General features: G+C 37.2%; 1 protein-coding gene across 2 annotated transcripts in view; it reads right to left on the minus strand.

Annotated features, from left to right (window-relative positions):
- galnt2 (UDP-N-acetyl-alpha-D-galactosamine:polypeptide N-acetylgalactosaminyltransferase 2) overlaps nt 1–18,714 on the minus strand; it is a 62,829-nt gene that overhangs the window by 4,166 nt on the left and 39,949 nt on the right. Inside the window, exons 4-15 of one of the 2 annotated variants that reach the window (XM_057341429.1) lie at nt 13,787–13,885; nt 13,611–13,678; nt 13,050–13,115; nt 11,569–11,690; nt 8,925–9,012; nt 7,884–7,971; nt 6,254–6,357; nt 4,953–5,079; nt 4,029–4,121; nt 3,768–3,851; nt 1,071–1,215; nt 47–166 (exon numbers count right to left, since the gene is read on the minus strand). In XM_057341429.1, coding sequence (XP_057197412.1) covers nt 47–166; nt 1,071–1,215; nt 3,768–3,851; nt 4,029–4,121; nt 4,953–5,079; nt 6,254–6,357; nt 7,884–7,971; nt 8,925–9,012; nt 11,569–11,690; nt 13,050–13,115; nt 13,611–13,678; nt 13,787–13,885 — 1,204 coding nt within the window. The remainder of the gene's footprint in view (nt 1–46; nt 167–1,070; nt 1,216–3,767; nt 3,852–4,028; nt 4,122–4,952; nt 5,080–6,253; nt 6,358–7,883; nt 7,972–8,924; nt 9,013–11,568; nt 11,691–13,049; nt 13,116–13,610; nt 13,679–13,786; nt 13,886–18,714) is intronic. The other variant, XM_057341430.1, reaches the window with a different exon arrangement.

Raw genomic sequence — 18,714 nt, forward strand, 5'->3', positions numbered from 1 at the left:
GGGCTGCAACCCCAATGCTTTCTACCCCAATGCTCGGTGCGCTTACCTGTCTGCTGTCGTTCTCCCTGCAGCCCTGCAGCTTGATCTGCGAGCCGGCGGTGCGATCCACCACCGTCAGACACAGGTCCATGTGTTTTACGGATTTGTCTTTAGTCAGAGCCCATTCCTGTGCAGGAGAGTAAATACATAAGCACACATATCCATTAAGAAATTAAGATTTTTTTCCAGAATATTTTTACGCCTGCAGCATTAAAGGCGGGGTGTCCGATTTCTCTTAGCCATTGTTGATGTTCAAATCACCTAAACAGACACACCCCTACCCCCATCTTTAGCTTTTGTCAGCGCTCGGCTCAACTAATGTCCGTCCTCTGCACTGTGCACCTTACTGCTGATTGGCTACAAGGTTGTTGTGGGTTCTCGCCCCGACTTTGTCTAAACAAGCGTAATTCGAAAATCGGACACCCCGCCTTTAATGACCACATTACTTGAGAAACTTGGAATAATTATTCTGTAAAAAATGTAAATGGGTTAGTGCTGTCAAATCGATTAATCGCGATTAATCGCTTTCGAAATTTAGATTTAATATCGTTTTTATAACAGTAAATATAAATTACTCATATTTCTTAATGTATTTTTGTGTATCTATATATAAATGCACCTACCACACACACCTATATTATAAAAGAAACGATTAATTGTGATTAATCGATTGGACAGCACTAGATTTTGTAAATGCCAATGTTAATAGTGGTGTAGTTGCATGATCTAATATATCTCCTCCTTATATACTTACTATGTATAACCCTAATATAATATAATTTAAAAACAGATTACAGACACACTATGCAACAAGCTGTATGCCTGTAAAAGCTTTCGAACATTCAAAGCAAATTTTTAAGTGATTTTGACTTGCAGAGCCCATCATGTGATCCAGAAACTACTGTGTGTCTATCACCAACACTGTGTGCCACTGACCCACCGCAAGTGAATTGTTCCTCTAAATGAACCCGAAATTCACTGTCATGTGTCCATCACTAGTGCTGTCACATCACACATGATCTGTTCAGTACCTGAGCTCTGAATGATACCTGATTCCCCCCTGCGTTGTGACATTCATACACCCCCACCACACCATCAGCAAAGTGTCCCAGCGTATCCAGACAGTTCTGGCCCTGCTGAAGTGCTCCGAAGGCTATGTCCTGGTGATCCGGCACTCTAAACAAGACAAAAACATAGTATAAAGTCAGTCACCGGCAAAAAGGAAATTTTATGCAAGTTTTGGTAGTTTATTACGTTTACATAAGGGTTTAGTAACAACTTCATGGCCCCATTTACAACTAAAATGAATCTGCCTCAGTCTGTATTAAAGGGATAGTTCACGCAAAAATGAGAATTCTGTCTTAATTTACTCACCCACAGGTTGTTCCAAACCTGCATAAATGTCTTTGTTCTGCTGAACACAAAAAGATATTTGGAAGAATATCAGTAACCAAACAGATCTCATCCCCCCCATTGACTCCCATAGTATTTATTTTCCCTACTATGGCAGTAAAAGGGTGACGAGATCTGTTTGGTTATTGATATTCTTTCAAATATCTTCTTTGAAAGAAATTTATACAGGTGTGGAACAATCTGAGGGTAAGAATTTTCGTTTTTGGGTGAACTATTCCTTTAATCTTGATTCAGCCAGGCACACATGATCATCACATTTGTGTTGTGTATCTCAAACAATAAAAGCTGACTGTTTTTACTATTAAGCAGTAGTAATGCATAGCAGGGTCTTTCTTTAAAGAGAAATGGTAATACAGATCTAAACCGAACCAAACCGATTCAACAGCAACAACAACTGTTATCGTGATTAATCACATCCAAAATAAAAGTTTGTGTTTACATATGTCTGTGCACTATGCATATTAATTTTATAAAAATTAAAACACATACATGTATATATAATATATATATATATATATATATTAAAATGAATAAATGTTTATATATAATTTAGGGCTGTCAATGTTAACGCGTTAACGCATACGATTAATTTTTTCAAATTAATGCGTGAAAAATATTTTACGCAATTAACGCAGCATCCGTTTGTTTTGACATTCTTTGTCTAGCGTTACATTATGTAATCACGCTCTTATTCGTGTAAAGGCTTTTAAACCACTTAAGCGCGATTTTAAACGGTTGCTTTGACGCGTTCAATGGAGATAGACAGCTTCTAAACTGTGGGACGCGGCAAAACGCAACGCGAGGTCCAGTCTGGTGTAAACAGTCATGGCTGAAGGCTGCGTCGGTGAATCTCTGTCAGACAGCGCATCCGTGTTAAGTTCTCTTTCGTGCTTGAATGGATAAAACCACACAAGATTATGTCAGAAAGCCTGTTTTGTCTAGCGTTTTCTTAAGCACAGACTTCAAAGTGTAAAATAAAATCTTAAATGAATGCAAAGAGTTGTGAAAATGGGAGTGCGGTGACGGTCAGATCTGCGTACTGAGACAGCTCTTAAAGGGGCCGCGTTCTTAAACGTGCTGCTGTGACTCCTGTCACAAATGTTAATCAAAGAACAAAATAAAAGAAGAAATCAATGTGATTTTGTAGCTTTAATGAGAATTCTTCTGCATTTAATTTATAATTTAGGGTAACACTTTAGATTACGGCCCGCAATGTACCGCATAATTAAACAGAATTTACAGCATAACTAATAGTATCAATAATGTACATCTACAGTACATATCTGTAGGTAAAGAGGAACAACACGCAAAGTTTGGGGAATAAAGAAGTCAGGAAATTCAAAAAAATGTTTATTCTGTAAGTATTTTAAAACTGAAATGATGTGTTCAGTTTTTGCGCAAACAAAACAGCACGAATGAAGCACGCAGACTGTCTGTCAACTGTAAATTTGACTTTTGACTTTTTTTATTTGATTGATTTTAGGATTGTTGGTCACAAATAATTTCTTTCAATTAAGAGTTATTTTGATGAGTTTTAATGTGTAAAATGTGTCTTTTGAGACTATAATCAAGTTGTTCAAGAGCGGTTTGATTTGGATGTTTATATGGCATGCAGTTCCCTCATAAATAATTTTTCTTCCTCTTACCCCTTTACTCCCCAAACTTTGCATATAGTTCCCCTTTATCTACAGATATGTACTGTAGAGGTACATTATTGTTACAATTACTTATGCTGTAAATCCTCTTTAATTATGCGGTACATTGCGGGCCGTAATCTAAAGCGTTACCTAATTTAGCATTGAAGACTGTAAAGTGTTTGAGAACTTCCTTCAATTTCTGTATATTTCATGATAGCTCTCAATTATATTGTTGAATGGCTATAATTAATGTTAAAATAATCAATTTAATAGAGACATTTACAGTACTAATATCAAAATGTTTTCTTTCATTCATAAAATGACGCTGTTAAAGAAATATGTTGTTTCTACATCAATTTGAAGATTAAATGTGAAATTATTCAAATGTAAAAGTATATTTTAAAATATTATTGTTATGTGTGATTAATCGTGATTAATCACAGAAAATGTGTGATTAATCCGATTAATTTTTTTAATCGATTGACAGCACTAATATAATTTAAATTTACTGTACATGCAAATATTTTCTTAAATATATACACGTATGTGTATGTGTTTAGAAATACAAAAACACAGACATGTATTATGTAAACAAACTTTTCTTCTGGATGCGATTAATCGTGATGAATCATTAAACAGCCCTAGCTACGGTATATGATGCTCAGGTCAAACACTCACCGTAGTTCAGGGTACACATTCTCCAGGTACCACTTGAATGGTTGACAGCCCAACCTCTTCTTCATTTCCAGTCTGCTCTGAATACTGGAAGACATTTATGAAAAATGATGTATGTATTATATACAATTATTTACAAGGAGCTAATTTTTTAAGTGGTAGACGTTCAACTGAATCTCCAACTAGCTGTAGGCTTTCCTTACATAGTGGTCAAGTATTGTGCTGGTGCACTTAGTTCATAAATGAAGATGGACACACACTTACTTGCCATAGGGCACATTACGGGCTGATGGTACAGCAGCATAGTAGAAATTCTTGAAGTCATCCATCCATACCTCTGCTGCTCGCCTGGTGTTTCTGCAGAGAGCAAAGTAAATGACACATTCTATATGGAGATACTAATGACAAAACGACCAGCACTTCATTATGCCAGAGTCTAATTTCAGCACTAATGGACCTTCTGTAACACACGCCGGATGATTGCTTACTGCCTCGATGGGAGAGCTCAATACAGCTGCAGTTCAATATTCAACCACTGGGTGGCGCACGTGAACCAAACTACACTACAGCTTCCATTTGTATTGAAACAACACACTATGTCATAAGACAGGCAAATCTTCTTTAGCTACTGTATGATGTTGATTATTGTTATGTTTAATAACAATAATGGTGTTATTGCCTTTATGAAATGATAGCAAATGCAATTCAAGCTATTTTCTACCATATTTTACACTTTTTACTTTTTTAAATTCAATTTAATAATTAATTGTTTACACACATGGCCTCTTACAGCCCATTGCTGTAATAAGGGTGTACTCTAACGCCCTTTGTGTAGGGCTCATGGCTTTGCGGCCCCCCAAATAAAAACTTATAATCATAAACTTAGAATTTTAATTAAACCAAAATAATATTTAGTTAAACAATGCTGGAACATCAATTATTTTGGTTGGTGGGCTTATTTTTCTGATGTTTGATTGCATAAAATTGATTGCATACATTTCTATAATTCATAAAATGCCTCAAAATCTGTGTTCCCCTTGATCCATCTTGGGGCACCCCTGTTTGAGAACCCCTGCTCCAAGGTCTGTCTTTAACATATTGATATAGTTTAAAAAACAAATCATATTTATTCAAAACATTTTTATAAATGTTACAATTTTACGCATAAAAGAGTTATTTAGTGGATACCTGGCAAACACAGTCCCGCTTCCCCCTGGGAAAGTATATGGATGCTGTTTTCTGAAGACATGACCCACTCGACTGCAGGGAATGATCTCCAGACTACCTCCACACTGCCAGACGCGGAATGAGATCTCTGAGAAGCACAACAACAGCCAGATTTATTAGGACGCATGCACACCACAAACATCTGCCAAAACGCACGAGTTAGGAAAATACACCAATATGCCAAGACTTCCAAAAAACACTACAAACAACAAAACCATCATGTCATAAACAGACGGTGCGCCAGCTCTGTAAACCAGCCTAGTTCTCTCAGACCTCAAAAATAAACACGTGTGTAAAATGTAACTCATTTCCAGTCTGAAGGCATCGTTTCTGGAACCTCCATAAGCTTTTCCACCACCACAGCTGAGAAAGTGCTGTGTTTGTGGAATGAATCCGAACGCTCTCTCAGAATCCATCATGAATCAGATGTTAATGGCAAAATCTGAAAATCTCACTCCGCCTCTCCCAGTCTGCAGATTCAACACTATTCTACTCAAGTTTTTTCGATGATGATGATATAAAAAGCAATAGTTCTGCTGTGTTGACCTGAATTGCCTCCTCGATGGGCACATTAAGTTTTGGCTGAGTGAGGTACAGTGTTCTCATATTGATGGATGTATCATGATGTCATTCAGTGGTTTTATACACATGCCTTGCAAAGTTTAGGGACACTTAAGCAACACTTAATGTATCAATTTCACTGCATTAAAAATGAAAAACTAAGCATCTGCCAAAAAAATCCTAGACTGCACATTTTTAAGGTCATTTAGTGGATGTATAAAGCCATGTAGATGTTGTGACCTTCTGGGAAGTACTTAAGAACATGATGTACATTTATAAGCGATGTAGAAAAAAATACAGATTCACATAATTCATGTGCTCATTCTAATAATACAAATAATTCATTTTTTTTAAGTCATAAAGCTGTTTAACATGAGAACTAACTTAAAAGAGCATATTAAAACGTAATTACCAATGTATTTATTTTTAATATGTATTATTCACTCACATGACTAGTCATGAGACACAATAAACACATACTGTATTGTTTCATTGCAGAACATATATTAACCCACTGGAGTTGTTTGGATTACTGTACTTTAATGATGGATGTGTGATTTTGGATGCCATGTAAAATGACACATGGGATGTATCTGGGTGAACTATGGGTGAACTATTCCTTTAAGCCGGAGCAGAGCGCCTCAAACAGCACAAGAGATGAAATACAGTCTGGCATAGAGAGAAAGAATGCCTCCACTCACCAAGATTCTCACCGCCCCACACATCCATCATCATGTCGTACTTCCCAAGCTTTTCAAAGTAGTTCTTGTCCATTACAAAAAGACCTCCAGCAATCATTGGTGTCCTGGACAATTGTGTTGCACAAAATATAAAATGGATAAGAAGTCATTTTGATTCATACGATATTAAACAAAATGAATATGACGTTCAACATTAAAGCATCCGCATAAGAACAAACTCAAGCTTTAAATTGCCCAATCACCACCATTAATATATTCACACCGCTGATGAAGCGTTTCGTTTCAGTGGCCATTTGCCACCTAATAAACCCTTGAGCTCATTGTGCTCCGTGATGCCGAGATCTGATCACAGCCTCATAAACAACGTCATTAAACAACACTGGAGTCATTAAAAGAAGCTACAGAGTGCTGTGTCATGAAGACTTGTGCACTGCACATCCCACAATGGCACTGCCAGGAGAAACAGCATTGTTTATTATCCTAATGTACTTTTAATGTACTTGCAGCACAGTGAATGCATTGCTGTTATGTGAAATATCAATCTCCCATTCGGTTGCTTCCTTTCTTTCTCTTTCTCCTCCTTTTGGCTGTTAATTATACACACTGAGTCACTCTCTGGAGGCAGGACCATTCACAAGCAGGCGAGCACATGTGCTTTTTGGACGATGCTCGTTGTTTTGCTATAAAAACAACTTAAGGAGATTGCTTTTCTATGTTGACAAAACTGAAATCTTACTGTGCGTTACTTGTAAAAGAAGAAAACCTCAGAGTGAAAACATGAAGTGTGGCCAAGGTGGGAAAAAACGAAATATCAAAATTAGGGGTGTAACGGTACGCGTATTCGAACCGAACCGTCACGAGCTGTCGAGGGGAACATTCCAAAATGAAGTTATCATTCCTATACCCTACTCCCTTCGAAGGGCAGAGCCCTTGTAGTTTAGACTTTGGAGTGAGCAGGGCATTTGTGTGCCATTATGTAGAAGTTTGGAATGCACATGGCAAAGTAAGTGATGTAATTTCCTCATCTTCAGCTGGCATGTTCCTGTGACAACGAAGCATTGTGTCTGTCAGCAGATGTCGCTGTTTTAATGGCATAACTTAAGCATAAAACCTAATTGTTTGCAAATAAACATGCATTTTATATTTTAAAAAGTTTTTACAAATATGCTATATAATATAAACACTATATATAAAACTTTTCAAAATATAAAATGTATTGTTTATTTGCAAACAGGTTTTATGCCATTAAAACAGTGACATCTGCTGATGGACAAAATGATGCATCGTCACGTGAACATGCCAGCTGAAGATAATGAGGAAATTACCTTTGCCAGTGCATTCCAAACGTTTACATAATGGACGCAAATACCTTGTTCACTCCAAATCTAGGGAAGGGAGTAGGGCATAGGAATGATGACTATATTTGGAATGTTGCCTGTGACGGTTCGGTACGAATACACGTACCGTTACACCCTTAATAAAAATGCAAGGTTTCCGCCCAGCATTGACAATTTGTTTACAAAGTATATATGTAAAATAGACTGTATAACCAAAGAGGCTAAAATGATCTTTCACCAGATTAAAGGTCCAAAGGTTTTGTAACGGAGATATTTCGAGAGACAGTTCTTACTTGATGGGAGCAATGGGGTTTCCTTGCCGTGCCCGTCGTTGCTCCAGGGTCATGTAGTCCCATTTAAAAACAAGATTCCAATCAAAACCTGGAAAAAGATGAGATACAAGCCAGATTTAAACCCGGGTTAAATAAATACCAGCCTTGTGTCTTGACATCCCTGATGTTAAGGCTGAAGAGCATTTTCTGAAGCAAACACTGCTTTGTATGCAGGATGTGCTGTGTATGCTTTTTGTTGCACATCAAACATTGATTCACATACCAAAGCAGACCGTATACAGTATATACTGCGCAGTACGCACAAAAGCACTGCTTGTATTCTAAACATAGCCTTCATTTCCCATTTTCTTCCCGCTCTTAGACTATTACTGCACAGAGCCATGACATATGTTGTAGTGTGACTGAATGCTGGTTCAATAGCAGACAGGGCTCTCATTCACCCAGTATGTGCTGGAAGAGAGACCATATAAATATTATAAAATATAATATGATATTTATATCCCATGCTGCTGTATAAAACACAGTGGTAGCAAGAAGGAAATATCTATTTTCACATTCCTGCATCCTGAGCCTCGGAGAGCTTATACATTAAAAGCTATTCCACTCAGAAATAGAGACATTATACCCAAACCACCAGACAGAAATCAATCAAAATGATTTCCATTGCAAAAAGACACTTCCTCAATTCAGGATTCATTGACGTTCACTTGCTTTTCACATACTGCTGCCTTCACGGTTTCTTTCTGACTCACTCCAAACACAAATATGCATTTAAACCAAGGCTGTCAATCATTAAAATCTATATAATAGACAAATGACAAAGTGGCTTATGTTAAAATGCATGTCAATATATTGCTGTTTTTTAATTGGCATATAACATATTCGTATATAATGACATATATTGTACATACTGTACATACGTACTACACACACACACACACACACACACACACACACACACACACACACACACAGATATTGCATGTCAATGAAGAAAATAAGACAAATAAGCTGTCATAATCTGTTGAATAAGAGATTTACCTCCTTTAAGATCTGCAGAAGCTCCGACATACTGGAAATTGTCCATGTTAATGACATCTATGATGGGCGAGACAACCCGAGTCTTATCCTGCGGAAAAAACACAATCCAAATGATCTCAGCTGGGCTCAATGACAGCAACAGCACGTTCAGTAATCGAGACAATTTGCTCTTTAAAGGTGTTACACTGAAGACACTAGCAAAACAAATGAGACCAGAATTCAAATGCAAGTCCTGGCATATGCTCAGCGAGGATTTAGGAAAACGTCCACTCAACTGCTGTGACAAATCAGAAAATCCACAAGCAATACCTATGAAAATCCCAGTTTCATCTGAGTTTCACTGACACATCACTGGTGTTTTCTCATCCTTTACATTTGGATGCTCCAAAGAAAAAGCATGCAATCAAAACATAAGTTAACACCAAATTAAAAGGCTATATATTGCTTTTTATTAATTGTGACAATTATAAAACTCTCTGACATGAATGAAACCAATTATTTGCTCAACTCTAACTTCTTTAAATGGACAGCAGATATATTTACAGTATATGGGTTTGAAATGAGTGTGGAGAGTACTATGGCAAAACCTTATAAAAATGAAAATTCTGCCATCATTTACTCACCCTCTTGTCATTTCAAACCTGTTTGACTTTCTTTCTTCTGCAGTGGGTGGGGGACAGTACTGTTCGGTAACCAACATTCTTCAAAATATCTTCTTTTGTGTTCTCCAGAAGAAAGAAAGTCATACAGGTTTGAAATGACAAGAGGATGAGTAAATGATGGCAGAATTTTCATTTTTCTTTCAAGAATACACAAGAATATAAATTCAGTCCCATTAAACTGAAGTATCAGTAGGAAAGACATGATGATGACATACCGCAATGGCCAATTTACTTCATATGAGCTCATGAAACTTAAGGTACTATTGGCCAAAACATCATTTCATCACATTTTTCAATACAGAGTAAGGGCCAGGAAATAAACAGTATTTTCCAAGTTTCTACCTATATTAGAAGCAATAGACAGAATGTGTTTTTAGTTACGGCAAACTTTGGTACAGTATAAATCTGGAAATAATGAACCTGATTACAACTAAGTGGTTTCAACAAGTGGAAAAGTGGCTTATGTCAGTCTAAAGCATTAATGACAGACTCTTGCTCCGATTTTCTCTTAAAGCTTGGCAGTATTTTTTGGGACCATATTGAAAATCTGGGATTTAAAATGAAGAAAACTTGCAAACCCTAGAAATAAAAAATAAATATAAAAGGTGCTGCTTGCCTAGGTTGCAAGCTGAATTGTTAAAGGTCCAATGTAATTTTTTTGAGGATCCATTGACAGAAATACAATATAATATACATAACTATGTCTTCAGAGGTATATAAAGAGCTTCCATAATGAAGCGTTATGTTTTTTAATACCTTAGAATGAGCCATTTCTATCTGCATACACAGCGGGACCCCTTACATGGCATTCACAATGTTGTTTCTACAGTGGCCCTAAATGGACAAACTGGCCTAGAGAGCATGCTTCGTAAAAATACGTAATCTCCTTTGGCAAAGAAGCAAAACATGATGACATCTTAGTTTTGTGTCAGCCACCAGTGCTTCTAAAGGGAGGGGTGAGCGCTGGAGTAAGCCATTAGTTGCAATTCGCAATCTCACCACTAGATGCCGCTAAATTTCATACACTATCTTTTGACCAAAAGATGAAAATGTTATGCTTCCATTGAAGGAAAAAAAATGTTAAAATCGTTGTGCTGATAATAACATTTATAACAGAAATCCATATTCAATGAGGAAAACTGCCAAAAAAAAGAAGAATCACAGTTCCGGAGCCCATTTGAAATTCTGCATAAGCAGGGCAATGTTTAATGCATGTTTGATATACACATGATTATAACTGCTCTGATAAATTCAGAGGTCACTAACTCCACAATCTGATTATTATCCTTTCTGGGTCACCCAATGGGAAATGAACACACCTCACAATATAAATGAGGTTATAAAACCACTGCCTACACTAATGCCTGAGATTTCACCTTTCGGCTATTTACACCTTTACAAGCTTTTATCTTACTTACTTATTATCTTATAATAAGTCATAAGCCTTGAGTGAACATCAAACACCGTAATTATGTGTGCCTAGGGAAGGAACCAAAGCAAATATTCCTTTAAGGTCAGCGATGAAGGACTAGTGTGAACTTGCGATCCTGAAACCGACCGGACTTGCTGTTTGTCAATGGGGTGTGTATGCTTGTATTCGACAAACTCTAAACTCTTGCCTCTGCATGTTTTATTAACACACCACTGGACTGTATTACTTTCCATTGCTGTTCTTTTTTATGATATGTTTTAGAATTGTTCTTTGAGAACAGGTCTGAAGATGAGCTGCTGCCAGTAAAGCTTGCGTTTGGAGAATGTCTGGTTAAAGAAAACACTGGACCCTTTTATCCCCGCTTCTGTTTTCTCCTCTTGGCCTGCCGCTCTCAGTGGCAGTGAGCTGTTAAATGTCCACTGCTGTAATGTGCATGCTTGATTACAGCCTCCAAAACCAAAAGGATAATTTGCCAAATCTGTAAGACCCAGAGTTTGTGTGCTTGTGAGTGTGTGACAGAGAAAGAAACAAAGAGAAAAACATAGCTGACCTCAGCAACCCTTTCCAGCAGGGGTTCCAGCCAATGCTCATTACACTCGCAGTGGCTGTCAAGGAAGGTCAGTACGCTGGCTGTGGCCGTATCCGCCCCTCTGACGCGTGATCGCATCAAGCCTGAGACCAAATACACACAGAGGACTGAGCCCAAAGCGCTGATCTATCACAGATGCAATCTTAAAATGCAATCCAAACCTGAATGAAACTTTTTATACAGCAGACGACAAAGCAGAGTTGCTCTTCCCTTATAGCTGTGTGTTATAATAAAAAATGTTTAGATGATGATCTAATTGATTATTTACCTCTTTTACGTCATCATCATAACAAAAATGATATGACCGGTATGACTACTAATGTGTAATTTTATATTGAAGCTCACCAATAACTTTTTATAAAGTTAATCATAATCACATTCTCTGAAGTTGTTTTATTTTTTACTTCACTATGAAGCAGTTTGCTAATATTTTTTATATATATTCTTATGATGTAGAATTAGGTAACTTACTGTAGTAAAGCCTTTACACAGACAATGTCAATAAAACATGAATAAAGGGTTAAAAAACAGTTTGCTTAGTAACCAACTGCATTAAAACTTTAAAACATTAATGATTTATTACCATTAATATATTAATGTTTTATTACCATGTTTTTATTAATGTTTTGCCATTTCTGCGTGTATCCATTTATTTATTAAAGTAGCTTTCATAAAAACTACAAACTACCCAAGGATAGTTTGGATTAGGGCTGTCATATCAAATTTTCACATCACGGTTATCGTGGCTAATCACTATCTATTTAAATGTTTTTTCATGAACAAATAATGTTAACTGTCCAAATCAATGTAGTTTATTTTGTGTATTCACCTTTTTTGGTCAATAAACCACACTTTAATCAAGCGTTAGGATTAGAGAGTGTTTGATATTAGAGAGATTTTTGATATTATCACGTGTAGAATAAACACAATATTAATAATCATGGTTGCGCTCGAATTGAATCATGTCCTTTGGGGGGGTCCCTACCAGATGATGTTATTTTTTATGGGGAACCAGAAATTACTTAAATGATCTTAAAATATTTTAAACTAGTTTTTTATAGATAATATTGTAAGACGATACTAAATATATTATTCTTCATTCAGTTCTATGCAACAGAATCAAATGTAACCTTTTTCACCAATTATCCAAATAATAATTACCCTAAAATTTAACTTTATACTTTCAAGAGCAAGTGGGGATTTAATAGCATATTTATGAGCATCTTATCTGCACAAATTTCAGATTTGTCATTATTAGTTTTTTCTAAAAAGTCTTTTTTTTACTTGTGTATTATGGGGGCCACGGGTCCAACCCCAGCACCCCACCCAATTCGAGCACTGGTTTTTGATATCAAAGCTATTGACAATACCAGTATATTGTGACACCCCTAGTTTGGATCAATACAATTACTGTGATTCAGACTGTATTAACATATACTCACCCTCTCGCCGATCATTTCGTAAAACTCGGACCTTCTCAATTTTCCCAAGTAAGGCACCATCTTCAGCTGTAAGTTGACACAACATCACATCATCACCAGTGATCAGGCACAACATCTTTTAAATCCCATACACTTCAGTTAATATACACAGGTAGCACAAATGTGAAAACAACGGCGAATGACTAAAGGCATGACCAGAGCATTGTGGTCAAATACAAAATATAAAACTCTGTATAAAATGTATTAGAACTAAGCGTAGCTCCCTGCAGTGGACCGTTATGAGACTGGGCAGCTCTGCCTCAAGGTCTTGGGTTCATAAAGAGTTGAAACCTGAAGCTTTCTAAGACAATCTTGGCATCTGAAGAACACAGTGCGGGGATGGGGGAGTACAGCTGTAACCATGGCGATAAAGTGACGAAACCGATGATGACACACTTTACACAACACCTTATCAAACTCCATTTGAACTGTCGGTTTTGTTGTGCTGTTTGGATGGGATTCATAGTGACAAAGCAGCTGACCACATGCAAGACGAACAAGAAGTGGGGAAAAGGGGCCTACGGCTGTCACTGTAGTCATCCACCAAGATGATCTCTTTGACCAGATTGGGTGGGCTTTTCTTCAGTACACTGTGGGAAGGAAATTGAGAATTACATGTATGTGTATACTGATGAGTGTAGATTATAATACCCCAATGAGACTTCATAAATATTTTAGTGTGATGTGAGCCATCCCACCTGATCACAGTGCGCAGCAGGGCTGAACGGGCCTCATTATGGAAAGTGATAATCACACTGGACGAAGGAAGATCTGTTTTCCACTGCTTGTGACGACAGCTAAAGAGAAATAAGAAAACAACAATTAGAAAAATTTTACCCTCTAAACTGTAAGCCAATGTTATCCCTTAGGACATCAGTTCTTAAACATGCGCCAATACGCAATCACCTCCAGCACACACCCATAGAACACTGTAGCAATGTCCTTTTTTTACAAATGTCCTCATAAAATCTTCCCTCCATCACCCTCCTGCCATGATGGCACCAAATAGACTTCTTTGGAAAATGTAAAAGTTGAAAAAAAAGAGAACATCATGTCACTGAAATTTGTTTTGATGTCCGTTACATTTGTATTGAGAACAGCATGCAGTCAAAGGAAACGCAGTGAAAACTCATTCTCGCGCTGCTACACCTGAATGAAGGCTCATTCCCTCGAAGGAGCTCAAAGCGGCTCAGCAGCACACATTCATTTAATGCTTCTATGGGACTGTGATAGACAGGAGGTCATGCATGCTTAAACACTCTGGATGTCTGTCTTCAAACACACACACTCGCCTTTACACTATGAAGGTTTAAACCACACGCACGCTGTTTATATCATGCAGGTTTTAATTTGACAGCCGTGTGGCTAATCCACTGGATTTCTAGCACCTCTCATGGAAGAGCACACAAAGCTTCGTCTCCGTTGATGCCATTGATTTTGTGGTCATTGGCTCTCAAGCAGGGAAATCAGGGTCAATGGCTCCTGTGCTACAGGTCAGGATGGGAGATCCACCAGCACAGACTGAAAGCTTACTTCAGCAGTGGGGTGAGATTAGAGTTAAACCCAAATCTGCCCCGTTTAATATCTAAACCAAAAGAAACATTGATTCAAGGTTTACAGGGGGTCAATGAGAGCTTGCGAGGAATACATTTCAACACTGTCTAACAATTATCACCCTATAGAAGAAAAAAATCATCATTGAAAACTAATTAGAATTGTGCTTTATGATGCCACAGTTTTACTGTGAAACTGCTTACTGAAGATATGATTTCACTGTAGTAAATGTTCAGCAAGACACTTGGGTGCTTTATATGGGTCATGATTATGATCGTTTCACAATATTTTGAATAAAACAGGAAACTGACATTCAAATAACATAATTATTTCTCGAGCATTAACATTTTTCAATAAAATCTGTTATTTTGTTAAAAAATTGACAACGTTCAATATAGTTGAGCAGATGTCTGACTGAAAAATAAATTTAAAATTTAACTCAAAATAAAAATGAAGGATCTAATTAAGAAAAAAACTCTAATTAAAATATATTAATATTTTATTTTAATATTGATAATATTAATATAAAATAACATATTAATATAAAATAAAAACATAAAATCACATGCTGAAGCAGGTCACATGTTGGCAGCTCAACCAATAGAATTAAACAGACATTGTAAAACACTTGCCATGGCACGGAGTCTGAGATACATATCGCTTCTGTCCTCTGAAACCTCTTTTTGCAATAAATCTATATTATTAGTCACCCTTTATGTTTGTCAATGGGTTTTTGCAAATATCAAACTAATGAAAAGTATTAAAAAGTGCCTGTCAATAGGAAAACGCAGCGTTTTTGCTTTCCTGGAAAAAGCGAATTTACATTTCGGAAGGACAGCGACAATATCCTAAATTTTTTCATCATGATATGCAACACGTAGCTATGCTTTATTAAGTGAGTACTACCATTGTAATACATTTACCCAACCAGAATCCATTCAATTATATCCTTATTCTGCATTTTTGGGTGAGATAGTCACTCTCTTGGACATTCCAGTGATATTATTATTAAGGGGCCGGCACACATTTGCTACAGGTCTGGAGAGCAGTAACTGTTCAGTAGATCATTGGTAAAATAGCTGCTTTAACTAGAAGACAAGGGTTTTTAGAGCATATCCCATTTGCACACTTCCCCTCGCTGGCCTCCCAACCTTCCAGCATGGCACAAGATACATTCTCAAATATATGCAGGGTTACAGTTGTAGAAATGTTTGATGTCAGTCAGTGCTGACTACTTGTTACTACAGTATGTTGTTACTAAATACAAAATATATACAAAAACAACCTGGAGTAGCAGTAATCTCAAACTGATGCTGAAAAGACAGAACTGATTATAAACATAATATAATTCTATTTACACTTTCAATCGAATGACAGCCTTAAAACAGACACGTTTATAAAGATGCTATTCATTAGTCAAATAGTAAGCAGGTCTACTGTTTTAATGAAAGCAGTGGTGCGGTCTGGACAGCAGACACAGGCGACGACCATCCTCGCCAAAAAACATTTCCATTAAGACACGTGGCCTGCTGCCATCAGGGGCAACAAAACAGAAGCAGACGCTCCCAAGAGTAAACAGAGCATGTGCTCCTTATTACCAGCATGGGCAAATGTGCTCAATAACTTCAGCTCAGGGTAAATATTTAATAGAAGTTAATGGTGCAGAAATCGAAAGAAAAACACACGTTTGTGTGAAAATACAAAAGGTTGGCATTCTAACAAACAAACCAACAACTCAAACGTTCTGACCTTTAAAAAGGCCTCATGGCAGTTTTCAAGAAGATTTCTCCTGTCCTTATGTGCTGAACGTGAACGTTGGGTTGGGATTGGGAATGCTGCTCACCCAGAGGATGGTGAAAGGGCAGAGATAAGACGACTTACAACAGATAATAATGTCATGTGCAGCATCAGCACATCTTCAGGAGAAAAGTCATGTCTGGGACTTGTTCAGACCTGCAGGTAAAATCTGATAGCTTTGGTACTGGTTCTGTTGTGCATTCTTCACATCGATACAGATGGAATACCATACTACTGCAAATTACTCTGACAGCTCTTTCTGCTGTATTATACTGACGGCAAAAGCTTGAAAGAGTATAGTCTGATTTTAGTAAATCAAAAAACACTTATGAACCAGTCAGAACAGCAAGAGAATAACAAATACCAGAAGAAACAGAACAATAGCAAGCATTTCTGATATACAAATATCTCTTTTTAATATTCTTTTTTGTTTGCAAAAGATGCAAGCTTTTAAAGGTCCCGTTTGTGAAACTTAGCGGCATCGAGTGGTGAGGTTACGAATTGCATCCAACAGCTCCCCCCCTCCCTTTCGAAGCACCACGGTGGCTGACACAGGGCTAAGATGTTATCACGTTTTCGCTTCTTTGCCGAAGGAGATAACGTATTTACTAAACGCGCTCTGTAGAGCAGTTTGTCTGTTTAAGGCTACTGCAGAAACAACATGGCGAATACCATTTAGATAGGACTAGCTCAATCTAAGGTAATAAAAACACTTAATTATGCAAGGTATTTATACACCTCTGAACACATAGATATGTAAATTATATTGCATGTCTGTCAATAGAGCCTCCAAAAAAATTACACATTGCAGGGCTCTAGACTAACATTAGAGAGATGTGGCAATGGTGATACCAAGTTATTCAGTTGGTGGCATCAGCCCTGAATTTGGTAGCACCAGAGTCATGGGGTGAGGTAAGCAAAAATAATCTGTGTTTACATGAAAAAATCAATTAAAAATGAATACAAATCATTGTTTATGATTTAATTCTTTTTATTGTATATGTAAACTCTCTTTTAAACACTTTACCATATTTAAAGCACATCTTTCTTAAAGCTACTTTCTTCCTTTATTTGTTGTGAACAACTCCTATAAAAGAACACAATTCCTTTAATATCAGTGAGTGTTTTTGGGCCCGTCCTTTGTTGTTTGATGAACATTATAAACCAAGATCTTTATTATACTGCTGCCCCTTGACGAGCTCGCACACTATGGTCATGTTTCCTGCATTAGCTTCACATGCATACAGTACACGCAACACATTTCGTTATCTTTGCTGTTTTGTACCTTAGCCGGGGAAATTTTTTATTCCGCAGGAAGCAAAACATATTTATTTCAGTTGCAAGATTAAGTGCTTCACTGGTCCCCTTCATCATAGCATTAAATAGTAAATAGCATTAAATAGTAAATGCGCCTCTTACACCCGCGCATTAGGCTACGTCTTTGGGGGCAGAGGCACTGATAGATAAGTGAATGGTTGAAGAAGGAAGACAAAAATGAGTGACTGAATGTGCCACTTGCGCAATATAACATTTCTGCATGTTAAATTTATAATACGCAAAAATATATATTGATCAGTTTGGCAGACGCACCGGTGCGAAAAAAAAAGAAAAACTTGTCGCACTGGCAGTTACTGCATTGCACCTTTAAAAAATTGTTAAGAGCATCAGTTCAATGTGCAGAGATGTGTCATGACTAAAACTAGAAGAGGCTAAATCCAGTTCAGTCATCTCCCTTATTTATATACTGACAGCTACTTTTGTTTGTTTAATTGCCAGATATTTACCGTCAACAATTGGACCAGATTTCATCACTGACAGTCATGAAGATAAGGCCATAGTGATTATTACCTTTATATGAAACACAACAGGTGTAAAACCAAAGCAAATATACCAATGTCAAACCTAGAGATCTGCACGTCTCCCATTACTCTCAGAATGACTGGACATGTGTTTTTAATGGGCACACTGCAGGGAATCTACCCATTAACATAACTCAATTCTTAATATTAAGGCATTCATTTCATATATAAGTATTCATTCAGTACTGAGATCTACAGGCTTTTGTGTATCATTGTTACATCAGTGTTTAATTGCTTGTAAGTCTGCAAGAACCATTAAACGATCTGATATTATAGAAGACTTAAAGGCGGGGTGGTTGATTAGGAAAGGTGCTAACTTTAGCCTGCTAGCACTGAAATTACAATCCCACCCTCTATGCGATTCGCTGTCCAAAGCCACGCCTCCTCCAAACACATAAATGTATTTCGTAAATCCA

This window comes from Triplophysa rosa, linkage group LG9 (assembly GCF_024868665.1).
Source record: "Triplophysa rosa linkage group LG9, Trosa_1v2, whole genome shotgun sequence".
Lineage (NCBI taxonomy): Eukaryota > Metazoa > Chordata > Actinopteri > Cypriniformes > Nemacheilidae > Triplophysa > Triplophysa rosa.